The sequence below is a fragment of the Macaca fascicularis genome, chromosome X, assembly GCF_037993035.2.
Source record: "Macaca fascicularis isolate 582-1 chromosome X, T2T-MFA8v1.1".
In the NCBI taxonomy this organism is placed as follows: Eukaryota; Metazoa; Chordata; class Mammalia; order Primates; family Cercopithecidae; genus Macaca; species Macaca fascicularis.
This window is the reverse complement of record NC_088395.1, coordinates 9,399,074-9,414,492: the sequence shown is the minus strand read 5'-3', so window position 1 is coordinate 9,414,492 and position 15,419 is coordinate 9,399,074. Positions and strand designations below refer to the sequence as shown.

Sequence of the window (15,419 nt, the reverse complement as noted above, 5' to 3'; positions counted from 1 at the left end):
TTCTCATTATTTCCCACAATCATCCTCCCTCATAATCTTTTATCTCTCTCACAGTCCCTTGTTTTTCTCACAATTTCTGTCTCCCTGTTGTCCTTTGGATGTTATTTAGCCTTTTCTGTGTGTATACCTGGATTTTAATAACCCACTGAAACAGAAGTCTGTTGGGATATGGAATTTAAAAAATAAAAAAGCTTTTGAAATATAAATAAGTGTTCTTTCAAAGCACTTCTTTCAAGACAGCAAACACCCAAAGCCCCAGCCCTTCCCCTTCGCGTGCCTGTTACCTTCTCATAGTTTCAACGGAGCCCTGTTGATTCATTCAAATACTGACAGCAACAAGTGAGTGGGAGAGAGTGGGGTGCTTTGGACCAGTTGGAGCTTGTTTCCATAAGTAAGCTGTAGAGATAAATGTGGGCACATGGAGGAAGGTAGGAAAGGCAGAAGTACCTGTGAGGGACAGACCCTTTTCTGGAACAGGAGGAGTCATACTTCAAACAGGAGCCTTTGGGGCACTCAGTGGGCTGCCTTTCAAGGCTGCTTCTTTTCACTGCCTCTGAAAAGCCATCATGTTAGCATGGACTTCTCTTCCCCTCCATAATTTGCAAAATTTATAGTAAGCTGTTAGACCAGCCCCCTCCCAATGGTAAGGCCCCTTATCTAGCACCATGCATACACAGAATTTTTTCAGCAGCCTATTCTCCAAGTAGCACCCTGAGACACTGCCCAAGAAATGGACATTATTCCACTCCTCTGCAAAACCCACCCAGCTCACGTGAAGTCTCAGCTTGGGCTCTAGGAGATCAGCTTTCCCATCAGTGGTCTGCTGTTACTTCCCCTCTCCCTAAAAGTAACACCTGGTATCTCCATCAACTGTAGTTGCTATGAAGGTGTGGAAGAGAACATACCCTAGGGCCTTGGACTTTGTTGAGCTGGCCAGATCAAATTTAACACCTTGAAGTGGAGTTGGGCCAGGTGTCATGTTTTCTATGGTTCATGCTCAGTGCCCGCTGGTTGGGGTTTCACTTCTAGGACTTCAAAGTTTTCAGGGGATCTGAGAAAGGCAGTTGAGGGCACAAGGTACATCCAATATACAGTCATGCATCCCTTAACGATGAAGATACATTCTGAGAAATGCATGTTAGGCAATTTCATTGCTGTGTGAACACCGCAGAGTTCACTTAAACAAACCTAGAGGGTATACCCAACTACATACCTGGGCTAGATGGTATAGCCTCTTGCTCCTAAGCTACAAACCTGTAAAGCATGTTACTGCACTGAATACTGTAGGCAATTGTAGCACAGTAATACTTGTATATATAAACATGGCTAAATATAGACAAGGTACAGTACAAATGCAGTATTATAATCTTATGGGACCACTGTCATATATGTGGAATGTTGTTGACCAAAAGGTTATTATGTGGTGCATGGCTGTATGTCCAAATCTCAGAACTGCATGGGGCCGAGAGAATACAAACAACCTGCCTGGACTTGCAAGGCTCATTAAAGGGGCCATGAGGAAGGGGGCTGGCCCTCGGGTACCATGAGGTCACTGGGATGTGCATTTCCTGCAGGGATGTTAGATCTTCACAGATTTTGCAACAATTGGGAATTAGTCAACATCTTCCAACAGCCTAGTTGAATTATCTTCTCAGAGACTTGCTCAGCGAGCATGTTCCCTGCTCACAGAGACCTTTAAGACCAGCAGAGAAAACCCTTGGAAATTCAAGGCTGCTGGAAAGCACTCATTGAACTGAGCACAGGCAGGCTGAACTGGGGCAGCTCCCTCCCAGCAGAATTTGCTTCAAGAAAGTTGTCATGCGTAAATATTCTCTTCTGTGGAGCCCTAGGGAGAGGATGAAAGCACTAGAAATTCTTCAAAGCCACAGGACCCAGAACATGTCCCAAAGTGTGAGGTCACGGGGGAGTGTCCTCAGTCCAGGCCTTGATCACAAGCCACCATGTGACACCCCAGCCCAGAGTCTATTTGAAAAGAACCACAGAAATCACAAATGAGTTCCCATGAATCCAGATGTCCTCATAAACAGTGTGTGACCCTGTTAGAATCAAGTCTTTTTGAAGTGCCACCAGCCCCCTTCCAGCAAGAATGTTGCTCCGGAACTGGAAGGCTCCTTTAGAAGTTTTCCCAGCTGGTGTCTGGGCTCCAGGAAAAGCAGGTTCACCACACTAACAAAGCCACCCTCTCCACCATCCTTGTCGGCTACCCAGACTCTCCTCAGGATCTGGCTGGGCGATCTACAGCCAGATCCATCCTCCCCACATCCTTGAATCCCTTTACCTGCTCTTCAAGCAGCTCATCACACTTGATCTGAGTTACTCAGACCAAGATTATCCAGGACTCATCTTAATCCAAACCTGAGAGGAAGATCTGAGTGCCATGTCCTCCCACAGCCCATAGTGCTTGTGTGTGTGTGGGCAGGTGCATGTGTATGTGTTGGGGGGACACATATTGCAATTGCCTTTTTTTTGAGGTGGGATCTCACTCTGTTGCCCAGGCTGGAGTGCAGTGGCATGATCACAGCTCACTGCAACTTCAAACTCCTGGGCTTAAGAGATCCTTCCACCTTAGCCTCCCAAGTAGCTGGGACCACAGGCACATGCAATCATGCCTTTTTAAAAAAAAAAAAAAAAAAAAAAGAAAAAAAAAAGAGATAGGGTCTGTGTTACTCAGACTGGTCTCACACTCAAGTGATCCTCCTGATTCGGCCTCCCAAAGTGCTAGGGTTACAGCTGGAGCCATCGCGCCCAGCCCACACTTGCCTTCTTGGTAATATTGTCATCTCTTGCTATAGCTCAGGCTTCCCTAATCCTTTCCAAGCACATCTCTCCTGATGTCTCAAGTTCTCACTTCCTCTTTTCTATATAAGTCTAATGTTTCTTTTTTTTTTTTTTTTTTTTTTTTTGTTCCTTAATATGTCCTCTCAAACTCTGCATGTATCTTTTAAAATTGTGCTTGTTCCTGCCCTTCTTTATACTCATGTCTTAATGAGTGCTCCAAGGTACTAGTGCTGCATCCCGTTGCTGTCAAGGCACCTACATGACTGTACTGACCCATTCCCCATGTTTATTGGGCATCCTCTACATGCCAGGTGTTGTCTGGGGCATTAGGCACACTATGGTGACTAAGACACATTCCCTGTCCACTGAGACTCTCTGCTCTAGTGGCAGAGACAGGATGGAAAACACAAATAATGACATCGTATTCCAGCCAGGTAGTGGGACATGCCATGAAGAAAAACCAGGGAGGAGGTAGGGGCGTGGTTTTAGAGAGGGTATCATGAGTCTCCCTGAGCATGACGTAATATTAGAATTGAGACCTTAATGAAGTGTAGGAGCCATGAGAAAATCAGAAGAGCTTTACAGGCAGAAAAAGAGAGGTGCAAATGTCCTGTGGCAGGACCAAGCCTGGAGTGAGAGGGAGAGAGGCAGTGTGCTTAAGGGTGTGAGGGAACTGAGAGGGACACAGACTAAGCTGCGATTGTCAGGAAGGCCCATGGGTGGAGGGCTTTGGAGGCTTTTTGGAGTGCAGTCACTTGCCCCATCTGTTGTTAGGAAGGCCACCCTCTGCTGTGTCTTCTACCTTTGTATTCCCCACTTAAAGCCTATAACCTGTGTTGCGGCTGGAGCAAGTACTCTAGGATATTTGGGGATTGAAAGAATAATTCTGACATTGGTTCCAAAGGGTCTCACAGATTCTGAAGGAAGATGTGTTGCTGGAATTGATGCAGGATTTTATTCTTGGTCACTTTGCAAGCTGGGGACCTCTGGCTGGTGATGCCCCGCCCAGGCCTCGCTCGGCCATGCTACCTGTCGCAGCAGACGGCCTGCCCACCCGGCTCGCCTGGGCCAAGTCTGGCTTGCACACCAGTTCTCAAGTTCTTGTCCCATGCCCAAGAAGAATGAGGATGCACTGACTATAGAAGAGTGAGCAAGGCAGGGAGTTTTGAGTAATGAAACTGCTTTCAGCAGAGAGGGGATGCAGGAGTGGTCCCCCTACCAGAAGGCAGGAAGGTTTCCCTAATGTGGCTGAGTCCAGGGCTTTTATGGGCTCGGAATTGGGGAGGGGCAGGCCTTAGGTAGTATTGGAAAAGGGAATGTTCAATTGGTTAAAAGGCATTATTCAGAAAGAATCAATTGAGAAAGGACAGGAACAGAAGTTCTCACTTTGGGTTGCAGGTTTCATCTGGGACCAGCAGTCCAGTCTTTCAGCCTTCAGGCTGTTTTTGGCTTGAAGGTGGGGTTGAAACCCCAAACCAGATCTGCCTAGGCATTTGGCTGCCTCCTATCACTATCAGAATGATGACTGACATCCAGGATTACTCTTTCAATGGGAGTGGTGTTAACTTTCATACTGCTGATTGCTGCCTACATTTTTCTCCCTCTCTGTAGTGTGTTTGCTTTTTGTAAATCTTGTCACATTCTGGAAGGAGGACAGGAGAAAGGGGAAAATTGATTAATAGAGAAAGAAAACAGGACAAAAGGAAATAACAATGAAATCAAAGAAAGCCAGGTAGAATTAGCCCCACATAGTTAAAATGGATTAGTAGTTTGGCTTTGGGCTTTCAAGATGGGGAGTAAAGAGAAAAATGTGACCAGTTACAAGATTCTTCATGATTTAAAAGAAAACATTGTGCATGGAAGCAAACTGCCCTGAAATCCAGGCCTGAGAAAAATGTCTCCAGCAATTTCTCATGAAGGGAATGCTAAGCATATTTGGACAAATACATTCTGGTATTTACAAAAATATCATTCGTCACTTTATCATCTTATCTAGGGTCACAATCAGAACAAATGAGCCCAATTTGACAGAGTTACCAGGCATGTACTACTGTGTATTTAGTTGGGCATTGAGAGATGAGTTTTCCATGAGTAGAGTTAGATGCTGACGGGGAGGAGCTACTTGCTAAAACCATATGGCATCGTCCATGAAAAGACAATTGGGAGGTGGCGTAGTTTTACCGAGTGGTGGTCTCCCTCCCTTTGGGCACTTCCTGGAATTGAGTGTAGGTAGCCAGGCAACCATAGGGTCCCTGTTGTGTGAGTTACCGTCCTCAGTAGAAGCTGTACCAGTGGTCACAAGAGTGTGCTCTGCTCCTAAATCAAACAGCATGTGTCCTGGGGCTCCGAAACCTTCCTAAACCATCAGTTGTGTCACCTGCAGCATCTGTGCCGCAGTCACCTATCAACTAGCCTAGATGATTCTGTAGGGCTTGTTTCATCCATTGTAATGATTTAGTAAAATGTAGATGGAAAGTTGATGTAGATTTCCACACCTCCTTTTCTTTTCCTTTTTTTTTTTTTTTTTTTTTTGCAGATGAGATGAATGCTAGGACTTTGACCAAAGTTGGTACATGAAAAACTCCATGCACTGAATACTGAGCATTTTCTGAAGCTGATGACAAACCTGTTAGGATGCAGACACTGTCACAGTCTTTTGTCTTTTCCTCTCCAGGTTCTGATGCCAGTACAATTGAAATTCACACTGCAAGTGAATCCTGCAACAAAAATGAGGCTGACCCTGCTCTCCCAACCCATGGAGACCTATGAAGGGGATGTGCTGGGGGTCCAGATCCCATATTCCTCAGACTCTGTAATTCTTGTTCTTTAGAACTGTGTTCTCACCTTCCCATCACTGCACTGCCAAAGTGTAGCAGCCCCCAAACCTTGCTCTCATCACCAGTTAGAGCTTCTTCCCGAAGAGCCTTTAGGATAGGAGAAATGATTCATGCATATGCGTGTGGGAATGGAAGAGCCCCCTCCAGACCACTCTACAGCTTCTCTACCCTCTTAGTTGCCACTAGGAAGTTTTCTGAGGCTGGCTGTAAAGTAAGTGTAAGGTCCAAGTCCTTGGGAAAGTAGTTAAATAAAATAGTTATGACTAGGCTCCCAGCCTGACTTGGATTCTGTCTTAACACTTCTAGCAAAAGAAAATGTATGTACAGTTATGCATTGCTTAATGATGAGGATGAGTTCTGAGAAATATATCGTTAGGTGATATCACTGTTGTGTGAATACCATAGAGCATACTTACACAAACCTAGATGGTACAGGCTACAGCACACTTATGCTATACGGTAGAGCCTATGGCTCCTACACTACAAACCTGAACATCATGTGACTGTACCAAATACTGTAGACAACTGTAACACAGTGGTATTTGTGTATCTAAACATACCTAAACATAGAAAAGTTGCAGTAAAGATGTGATTTCTAGAGGAAATGCTCTTGACTAAGCTTATTGATGATGCCAAACAGCAGCAAGGTAGAGATGCAGCAGAATGAATAGGGAACCAGGGCCCCGTGGAGCAGCAGCACAGCCTGGCCTCCTAACACACACTAGGGGGCAGAGAAGACAGCATGACTTTGCTCACAAATTTAGTCTCATGCTGTGTTGAGTAATGACATAGTCTAAGGAATACTTAGAACCTGACTAATGCCCATATTTCCATCATGGTCATTAAGATATATGAGGGAACTTCAAAAGTTTTCAATAAACTTCAAAAATTTCACTGAAATCCCAGCACTTTGGGAGGCCAAGACGGGCGGATCACGAGGTCAGGAGATTGAGACCATCCTGGCTAACCCGGTGAAACCCCGTCTCTACTAAAAAAATACAAAAAACTAGCCGGGCGAGGTGGCGGGCGCCTGTAGTCCCAGCTACTTGGGAGGCTGAGGCAGGAGAATGGCGTGAACCTGGGAGGCGGAGCTTGCAGTGAGCTGAGATCCGGCCACTGCACTCCAGCCTGGACGACAGAGCGAGACTCCGTCTCAAAAAAAAAAAATTTTTTTTCACTGAAAAATGAAAAGATGAAAATGAAAGACAGAAACATTATTTCTCAACATAGGCTCCATCAAGGTCAAGATACTTTGTAAGTGATGACACCAGCCATGTAGTCCATCCCTAAAGAACTGAGGGTCCTGGGAATTTAACCATGTCAGTGCAGTCTTTTTTACACTATTAACTGAAGAAAAATGGGTGCCCTTTAAAGATTAGGAAAGAAAAATAAGTCAGAAGGAGGCAAATCAGGAATGTAAGGTGGATGTCTAGTGATTTCTCATCGAAACTCTTGCAGAATTGGCCTTGTTTGATGAGAGGAATGAGTGGAAGCATTGCTCTCGTGGAGGACTCCCTGGCAAAGCTTTCCAGGACATTTTTCTGCTAAAGCTTTGGCTAATTTTCTCAAAACATTCTCATAACAAGCAGATGTTACTGTTCTTTGGCCATCCAGAAAGTCAACAAGTAAAATGCCTTGAGCATCCTGAAAAACTGTTGCCCTGACCTCTGCTCTTGGCCAGTCTGCTTTGCTTTGACTGAACCACTTTTGCCTCCTGGTAGTCATTGCTTTGATTGTGCTTTGTCTTCAGGATGGTAATGGGAAATCCATGCTTCATCTCCTGTTACAATTCTTCAAAGAAATGCTACAGGATCTTGATCCCATTTGGTTAAAATTTCCATCAAAAGCTCAGCTTTTGTCTGCAGCTGACCTGGGTGCAACAGTTTTGGCACCCATAGAGTGCAAAGTTTGCTCAATTTTAATGTTTCAGTCAGAATTGTGTAAGATGAACCAGTTGAGATGTCTATGGTGTTGGTTATTGTCTGTACTGTTAATTGCTTGTCCTCTTCTATTAGGGCATGAACAAGATAAATTTTTTCATCACACCTTGATGTGGATGGTTTGCCACGGTGGGCTTCATCTTAAACATCATCTCATCTATTCTTAAAATGAGTTATCCACCATTTGTAAACTGATTTATTTAGGGCACTGTTTCCATAAACTATTCATAAAGCATCAATGATTTCACCATTTGTCCACTCAAACTTCATAAATTTGATGCTTGCTCTCATTTCAATTTTAACAATTTATGTTGCTCTGATAGAGGCTCTTTTCAGGCTGATGTCTTATCCTTTTTAGTGCCTCAAACTAGATCCTGTTAAGACAGGTTATAACAAATTAGTATGAGTTTATGTTGATGCAAAACGTTTTTGAAATCCATGTAGTTTTTTCATAATATGTATGTCCATGAACTTTTTGAAGCTCTTTTATTTTCCTCCCCAAAATGTTGCAGCATGCAGTGGGATTATAATCCACCACTATGTATATAGAAAAGCAAGACAGAACTATCTTCTCAGGACACTGCAGACAGCTCTGCCATGTGACACCTCCCTTCATATCAAGATTAGGACTCCTTTTCTTCTAGAAGAGTCCAGCAAGTTTCTGCATTTGCACTTCTGGAGTCACAAGGCTGCAGATGAATTATGAACACAACATGAGGTAGTGCCTGCCCAGGGCTGTCCCAGCTCTCTGGATAACCATTGCTTCACCTTCCCAGGGTGAGCCTGGGCTAGGCCACGCTGACCTTGATCAAAGGTATCAAGGAGATGTGAAGTTTTAGATTTTCTAGGGGAATCTGCATCCTTCATCTAAGTAGTGCCATTCTGTCTGCCCTCTCCCCCAGGGTCAGAAGCCCTTCCTCTGTTTCAGGATCCCCTCTTACCTGATGAAGCAGTCCTACCACCCCATTCAAAAAGCAAAGAGGCCAGCTGCTGGCTTTTCCAGCCTCCCTTGCAGCTAGAGCAAGGCATGTGACCTGGCAGAGCCAATCAGGCATGTCTTACATGTTAGAAGCTTGTGCCTCAGGGAATGGGCTGCAGAGAAACACTTCTGAAGCCTTGGCAGCAGGCAGGCCCACTTTGGGAGGTAGCATTGGGTATGCCTCCAGGGCCAGTCCAGCATCCAGTATCAGGGTGTGGGCAGCACCCAGTTCCATCTCTCATCTTCATGAGCCTAGTCCTGTAGACTGCTCTTGGCGGTTCCTATTTGGCCTCTGATCCCAGTTCTCTGGTTTCTTAAAGCTGCCCAATATCTGGCTCATTCATTCCTGTGGGCTTACGTTAGCTAGAGTCAGGTTTTGAAGCTCTCAAACAAGAACCCTGAGATCTGAGTATCCAGCCAAGATGAGGACTCCCAGATGGGGCACCAAGCATCACCAGCTGATATTCATGCATATGTCATCTTTAACCTAGTGAGCTGAGTGAGAGGGTGAGGCACTGGGCCAGGCCTAGGTACTGGGGACAGAAAAATTATCAGGATGTGTATTAAGGCAACCTAGGGAATGAGGAGACAACAGAGCAAACAAATGATGAACTGAGATGATGGCCAGCCTTGGTTGAGTGACTTCCCTGTAAGGCTGGTTACTGCAGGGGATGTGCTTGTTCTGTTACTGTTTAAAGATGGCAGGTGCTCAAGTACCTTGGGGTGCTACAGGAATGATCCAGTGGAGAGAAAGCGATGATTATGATGGAAGGAAAGTTCTTGAAGAAGTGAGAAGGAACTGGGATCTACAGCTAGGAGTTTGGGTTGGCCTGTGACAAGAAGGCAACAACAGAGGTGTAGCTGGGAGCATAGTTTGGGTGGAAAGGGGAGACTGTTCCCATCAGATAGCTTTCACTTGATTTTAATTTCCTGGCCAGTTTATCAATTCCACCATCAATTTTTTTTTTTTTTTTTTTTTTTTTAAGAGACAGGGTTGGCGGGGCGTGGTGGCTCACACCTTTAATCTTAGTACTTTGAGGCTGAGGTGGATCACTTGAGGCCAGGAGTTCAAGACTAGCCTGGCCAACATGTGAAAAAACCATCTCTACTAAACATACAAAAATTAGCTGGGCGTGGTGGCACACACCTATATCCCAGCTACTCAGGAGGCTGAGACATGAGAATTGCTTGAGCCTGGGAGGCAGACGCTACAGTGAACCAGGACAGCACCACTGCACTCCCCGCTTGGTGACAGAGCGAGACCCTGTCTCAAAAAAAAAAAAAAAAAAAAAAAAAAGAGTCTTGCTGTGTCACCCAGGCTGGAGTGCAGTGGCGCCATCGTGGTTCATTGCAGCCTCGATTTTCTGGGCTCAAGCGATCTTCAGCGTCCCAAGTAGCTGAGACCACAGGCACTCGCCACCATGCCCAGCTAATTTTTATGTAGAGATAGGGGTCTCACCATGTTGCTCAGGGTAAAAAACTTTTTAGTAGCCTATTAATTTGCTCCATTTCACAGTAAGATATCATCATGTGCAGGTGTGTTGTTACGAAAGAACGCATACATCCAGCTGTTTGTTTCCCACAGTGTCTCAAGATAAGTACCTTTTGCATAGTAACTCTGTTCCTAACCAAAGCCTCCATTCTCCAGAGTATTTGTTTCACGTTCTAGCTGAAGGTTGGTCCTACAGATAACATCCTCCCTCCCCATACCCACCGTTCCTTCTCTACATTATTCTCCAGATGGAACTTCTTGCCTTGCTTACCATGCTGTAGATGAGACACTTCAGAGACAAAGGACCCACATTGCACAAAAACTGGCTCAGTCATCTTTTTTAAGGGCACAAATCTGTTCTCCACCCCCTCCTACCCTTTTCCTGTATTTCACAAGGGACTTCCAGGTTTCCACCAGACACCCATCATCAACAGTCAGCTTCCAGAGAGAGTTTGTGCACAGAGAGCTTTCTGTGAACACAAAGAATGTTCTCTGATACCCTTTTGAAACAGCACCAAGATGGGGCAATTTTAAAAAAAAGCGAGATCTCTGTTTAGTGAGCTGAAACTTAGATTCCTAAAATAAAGGAGGAGCTTCAATGGATGGGGGAAACCTTTTGAGACTCACTGCAGGGAAGGGTTCCATCCATCTGAAGATTTAAGTTATATAAATTCTGACAATCGTGGTCCCAATCAAGTTTCCTTTATATCACCAAGAAACCCATTTAGAGCTAGTCATACGGCATTCTTAGGGGAGCCACCAAAGCCACCCGCCACGCACGCATTTATCCTGGGAACTCTGCTGCACGCTTTGTGGTCTGCCCACTGTTTCCATGCGGTTCTTCCCAAGGTGTCCCAGGGTTCTGCAGTACCCCCCAGCGTGCCCCAAATCCACCACCTGGCAACACACTTGCTCCACTTGGCAGGGCCTAAGAGAAAAATGAAAATGAGCAGGTGAATCCCAGAAAACACCGGGAGATGGGATAGGTTTTTCTCTAAAGGTGACAATTGCTCATATAATATTCAGCCTTCAGTTGCCAATTCAAGACCTGAATTTGGGATTTGGTCCCTGCAAAAATCTGGATCATCAGTGAAGGCCACAGGCATGCTTGGATCTTTCCCAGGGAATCACCACAGAGGCCTCTACACCACCCCCAGCCATCTGCTTTGTCCTAGTGCAGAACAAGCAGGATTTCAGGGAAATGACACCGTGACTTTGTCTGGCGCTCATCTGCAAAGTGAAACCTTAGACTAACAGTAAGGCCATCTCTTCGCCTCCTGGAATCTACAGCCTCCTTCAAAGAATGCGGATAGCAATATCCATTCACTAATTACATTATTTAACCACCTATTAATTAAAGCAGCATAAATGAAGACATGCACAGAGCAAATGTCGATCAATGTTTGCCACATGTTGGTTTGCACCATGCAGACGTCCATGTCCAAAGTCGCCCCATCCTGATAGGTTCTGCAAATTACTCAGGGCTAATTCGGCAACTCAAACTCCCGGTCAATCAATCCGCTGATGAGAGAATATTCATTTGCTTTGACTTTTTCCAACAGCCAGCCTGAAAGGAAACACACTAAAAAGCACACTCCCTGGACAGAACCACCCTTCAGAATAGCAGGTGGCTGCTGTGACCGCCATGTCACTGCATTCTTACCCCAGCTCCCTATCTCACACAGCAATCCTAAACAGAGGCACTCAAGGTACTTCCTTCTGGAGAAAATAGAGTTCTTCAGTCATTCAGTCAATGTGGGCCCGAGAGTTCCACGGCGAGAGGAAGAAAGCACATCCACCAAGTTCTCTAATATCAAAATAGAGCAATTTATTCAAGACACTGAATATGATCTGTTGATTCTCTCTTGAAACAAATGAGCTACAACACGCAAGGTGATTTTTTTTTTTTTTTTTCTTCAAAGAGCGTGAGGGTGAGTACAGGCGGCGGGGGGAATGAAACGGTGGTCGATGTCATCTGAACAGAATAGGAAAATTGCCGATAGAGAACACACCTGGCTGTACGTCTGACACAGACAATAAAAACTGCACAAGCCAGAATGCAAAACTTAGTGAGTGGCGGAAGGAACATTTCTGCATTTGACAAGAAACATAAGCTTTTTTTTTTTTTTTTTTTTTAAATGGCGGAACAAAAGGTTAAAAAAGAGAAAAGCAACAAGAACAAAGCAGACCCTTACATTTGACAAAGTGCACTTCACTTGGCTCTATGATCTATTTCTTAGAAAGACTAAACAAAAGTCAAGTCCTACGGTGTCGCGAGGGGTCAGAGGGTTTCACCCTGTAACGTCCGGCCCTTTTGGTCCCCCTTGGGGCAGCATCCCTTTCCCAGGTGTGTGCTGGACCTGACTCTCGGTCACTTTGAACCCAACCAAAGACTCCAGGAAGGTCTGTCATGCTATGTCTGCTTTCAAGGTCAAGTTTGGTCACTAAGACTTAGGCATTCCTCACCATGTTTTAAGAGCTGTAAACAACATTGAACAATAACATTCCACAGGCCATTTCTTGATTACAGGGATGACTCTACCAACATTCCAGCAGCAGAGAGGCTAAGTAGTGGTGTGCAAATGCTGGAGGCTCCGGAAACGGCTGTCCATGGTGTCATCCTGCTGAGAACGGGGATGGATGTGACTGCTAGCTGCATCTCATGCTTGGTTTTGCTTGCAGCTGCAGGCTGGGGAAGCCAGGGATGGAGCCTGGGGTCCGAGGCCTCCCAGCCCAGGTTTCTACCTAACAATTCTGATGTGGTTTACATTCATCAAGACTAAACCCATCCCTTGGGAGAGACCCTGGCTACCGACATTCATGTGAAGATTGTCTAGTGAATCGCTTGCGACACATCCCACCGTCACCATCCCACAGTTGTTTCTGGTTTGTCAAGCACAAGCCATGTCTAACGACAGGCTGGCCTTTGACAGCAGATGCTCTGCAAAGATGAGTGCGTTTTTATTTGGGTGGGGTAGTGGCGTCTTCTGGACCCCAACAAACTGTACCCTAAACTTCACGGAGTCCTTGGGATGGGAAATCACCTCATCCGGGGACACCGGCTATCTTCAAAGATGGGGGCGGCGACTCCACATCGCTGTGACCTTCTTTGCTAAGCGTTTCAGAAACAGCCCGAATAAGACACTCATCTCAGAACCAGGGCACTTTTTGGTCTTCTGGGGCATGAATAATTCACATACCCAAGTGGAGGCCAATCAATGATCTGAGAATGATCGACGCACCCTGGCTTTTGCAGGTGGTCCTGGCACATTCCAAGTTCCACAGGAAGCCCTGGCCCTTCCCTGACGGCTGGGTTTTGGCTCTGCAGATGGATGCCACCTTCTCAGTAACACCGTCTCGCTGCTGGCACACACACCAGATTGCACCCTACCCACTGCTGGTGACCCAGCAGCCCCCACGGGCCGGGCCAGCTTCCTCAGCCCTTCTGCCCACAGGAAAACCAATGGGAAAAGAGGCCCTTGTCCTTCGGCCTTTTCCCCCTTGCTAATGAAAAAAATAAGTCAGTGTCGGGTTATGACAGCAAGCAGATGGGTCACCAGATTCACTGAAATGAAGCTCTTCTAGGAACACAAAGCCTCAATTTTTCAAAAACAGCAAAAAGATTGATTATTTTAAAAAGATCTTTCTCCTAGTCTTCTGTGAGAGAAAGAAATTATTAAGATTGCAGAAATTATTAGCGACGTTCTACCTCTATAATTCATGTTCGGAACTGAAAATCTTCCTTCTGCATTCGTTTCTGTCAGCGTTAGACGAAGTGACATGCGGGGGCCTCTATGTCAGCTCTGCAAGGACTTGCCAAGCCTGCTCTTCGAGAACTGACCATCGGTCGTTATACGGCTGTGGGAAAGACGCAGCCAACACGCCTAATCCAGCCGAGCTGTGACGGCTTCTGCAGTACCTTATGGTTCTGCCAATGCTCCCTCGAGGCCAGAGGGCGCACGGCTCTTCACGGCTTTCCTGCTGGCTGCCAAGGTGCGTACACACCAAAACATGCAAGGTTCTTCTTCCACGCGGCATGGCTGGGACCTCCCTCACTGGCTGCAGTGCAATCTCGCTGCTGACCCCTAAGGCTGACCGTTGTCCAGCCAGAGTCCTCCTGACCACCTTTCCTGAGGCTGAGGGGAAAGCCAGGGGCTCCCTCAGGCCCTGCCTGTGGCTTCTTCAGTTCTTTTGAAAACATGAATCACACAAAGCTCTCTATGTCTGATGGCCATTTTAAGATTTTAAAACTGTTTTAACATAAAAATATTTTTTTTTTTCCAAAAATACTCCAGGCTCTTTCTAAGTCATTTTTTTCCTCCTGTAAAAAGCCCCCTGCCCTGCCTTCTTACATAAAGCACTTACTACGCGCCAAAGTGCCCTTGAGACCTAAGATCTGAAGCAACTATGAGAAAGGTACAGAGGGAGGGAGGGGGGGAGAGAGAGCGAGCACGCCAGTGAGAAAGCGAGCGTGAGCGCGAGCGCGAGGGGAGGAGAGGGTGGGAGAAGGCGGAAGGGGGAAAGCTGTCCATGGGAGACTGTGTCTTCATGTGAACTGGGCTGCGTCTCTTGAGGCTGCACTGAAAAAGCAGAGCTGACCAGACAGAGTGGAAAGGCAGGGGTAGGGGGAGAGGCAACACAGGGAAGAGACAACAAGCCCAAGACAGCTTTCATCTCAGACGGAAGGCCCCCAGAAGATAGAATTCCAGCCGATAGAAAAACCACCCAATGAACAAAGAAGATTCTAGAAAATAGAAAGTGTTGGGATTACAAAGTTACACGTCATCGGTACAAACTGGTCTTTGAACATCCTTTGTGAGAGCAACTGTAGTGTCCAAATCGTTAGGGAAAACAAAAAAAAATCTCAAGGAGGAGGTTTTCCCCCTTCCCTGTTTGGTTTATCACAGCATTTTGCTTTTTTTTTTTTTGGCACAGCTTTTTACATTTCTTTCCATTCAGTCATCATAGAGCCTGTTCCGGGTGGAAACCAATCCACACGCCTCGAGCTGGTGACTTTCTGCTTCCCAGGCTGAATATCCTCAGTGGAAACCATTCTATCCCCGTGTGATATGATTTGCTTCTGTTTTTGCTTGCCTTTAAAAAACCTCTTGATGAAGATTACGAAAACATATAGACTCCTGCGGCCAGAGACGAGTTGGTTTCAGAGTATACTCTAACGCAAGTCAAGTTCGTACAGTTTTGGAGAACAGAGCTGCAACCCTACACATTCATGGCTGGTCATCAGAATTCTTTTCTTTTCTCGATAGTATTTTGTGATTACTTCCGCAGATCCAAAACGCAAACCTGGAAGGAAACACAAAGCACCTGTCATCTCGAGAGACAAAACACAAAGATGCCTTTAGAGTGAGAAG

At 45.8% G+C, this 15,419-nt stretch overlaps 2 protein-coding genes across 20 annotated transcripts in view; one reads left to right on the top strand and one right to left on the bottom strand.

Moving 5' to 3' along the window:
• GPR143 (G protein-coupled receptor 143) overlaps positions 1-6,241 on the top strand; it is a 42,089-nt gene extending 35,848 nt beyond the window's left edge. For all 3 annotated transcript variants that reach the window (XM_074029346.1, XM_045383232.3, XM_005592933.5), the window contains one exon: positions 5,474-6,241. In XM_074029346.1, the coding sequence (XP_073885447.1) occupies positions 5,474-5,568 (95 nt within the window). In that variant the 3' untranslated portion in view covers positions 5,569-6,241. The remainder of the gene's footprint in view (positions 1-5,473) is intronic.
• A 5,614-nt stretch (positions 6,242-11,855) lies between these two features.
• Positions 11,856-15,419, bottom strand: part of TBL1X (transducin beta like 1 X-linked) — a 257,751-nt gene continuing 254,187 nt past the window's right edge. For all 17 annotated transcript variants that reach the window (XM_045383223.3, XM_045383228.3, XM_074029344.1 and 14 more), the window contains one exon: positions 11,856-15,351. In XM_045383223.3, coding sequence (XP_045239158.1) covers positions 15,325-15,351 — 27 coding nt within the window. In that variant the 3' untranslated portion in view covers positions 11,856-15,324. The remainder of the gene's footprint in view (positions 15,352-15,419) is intronic.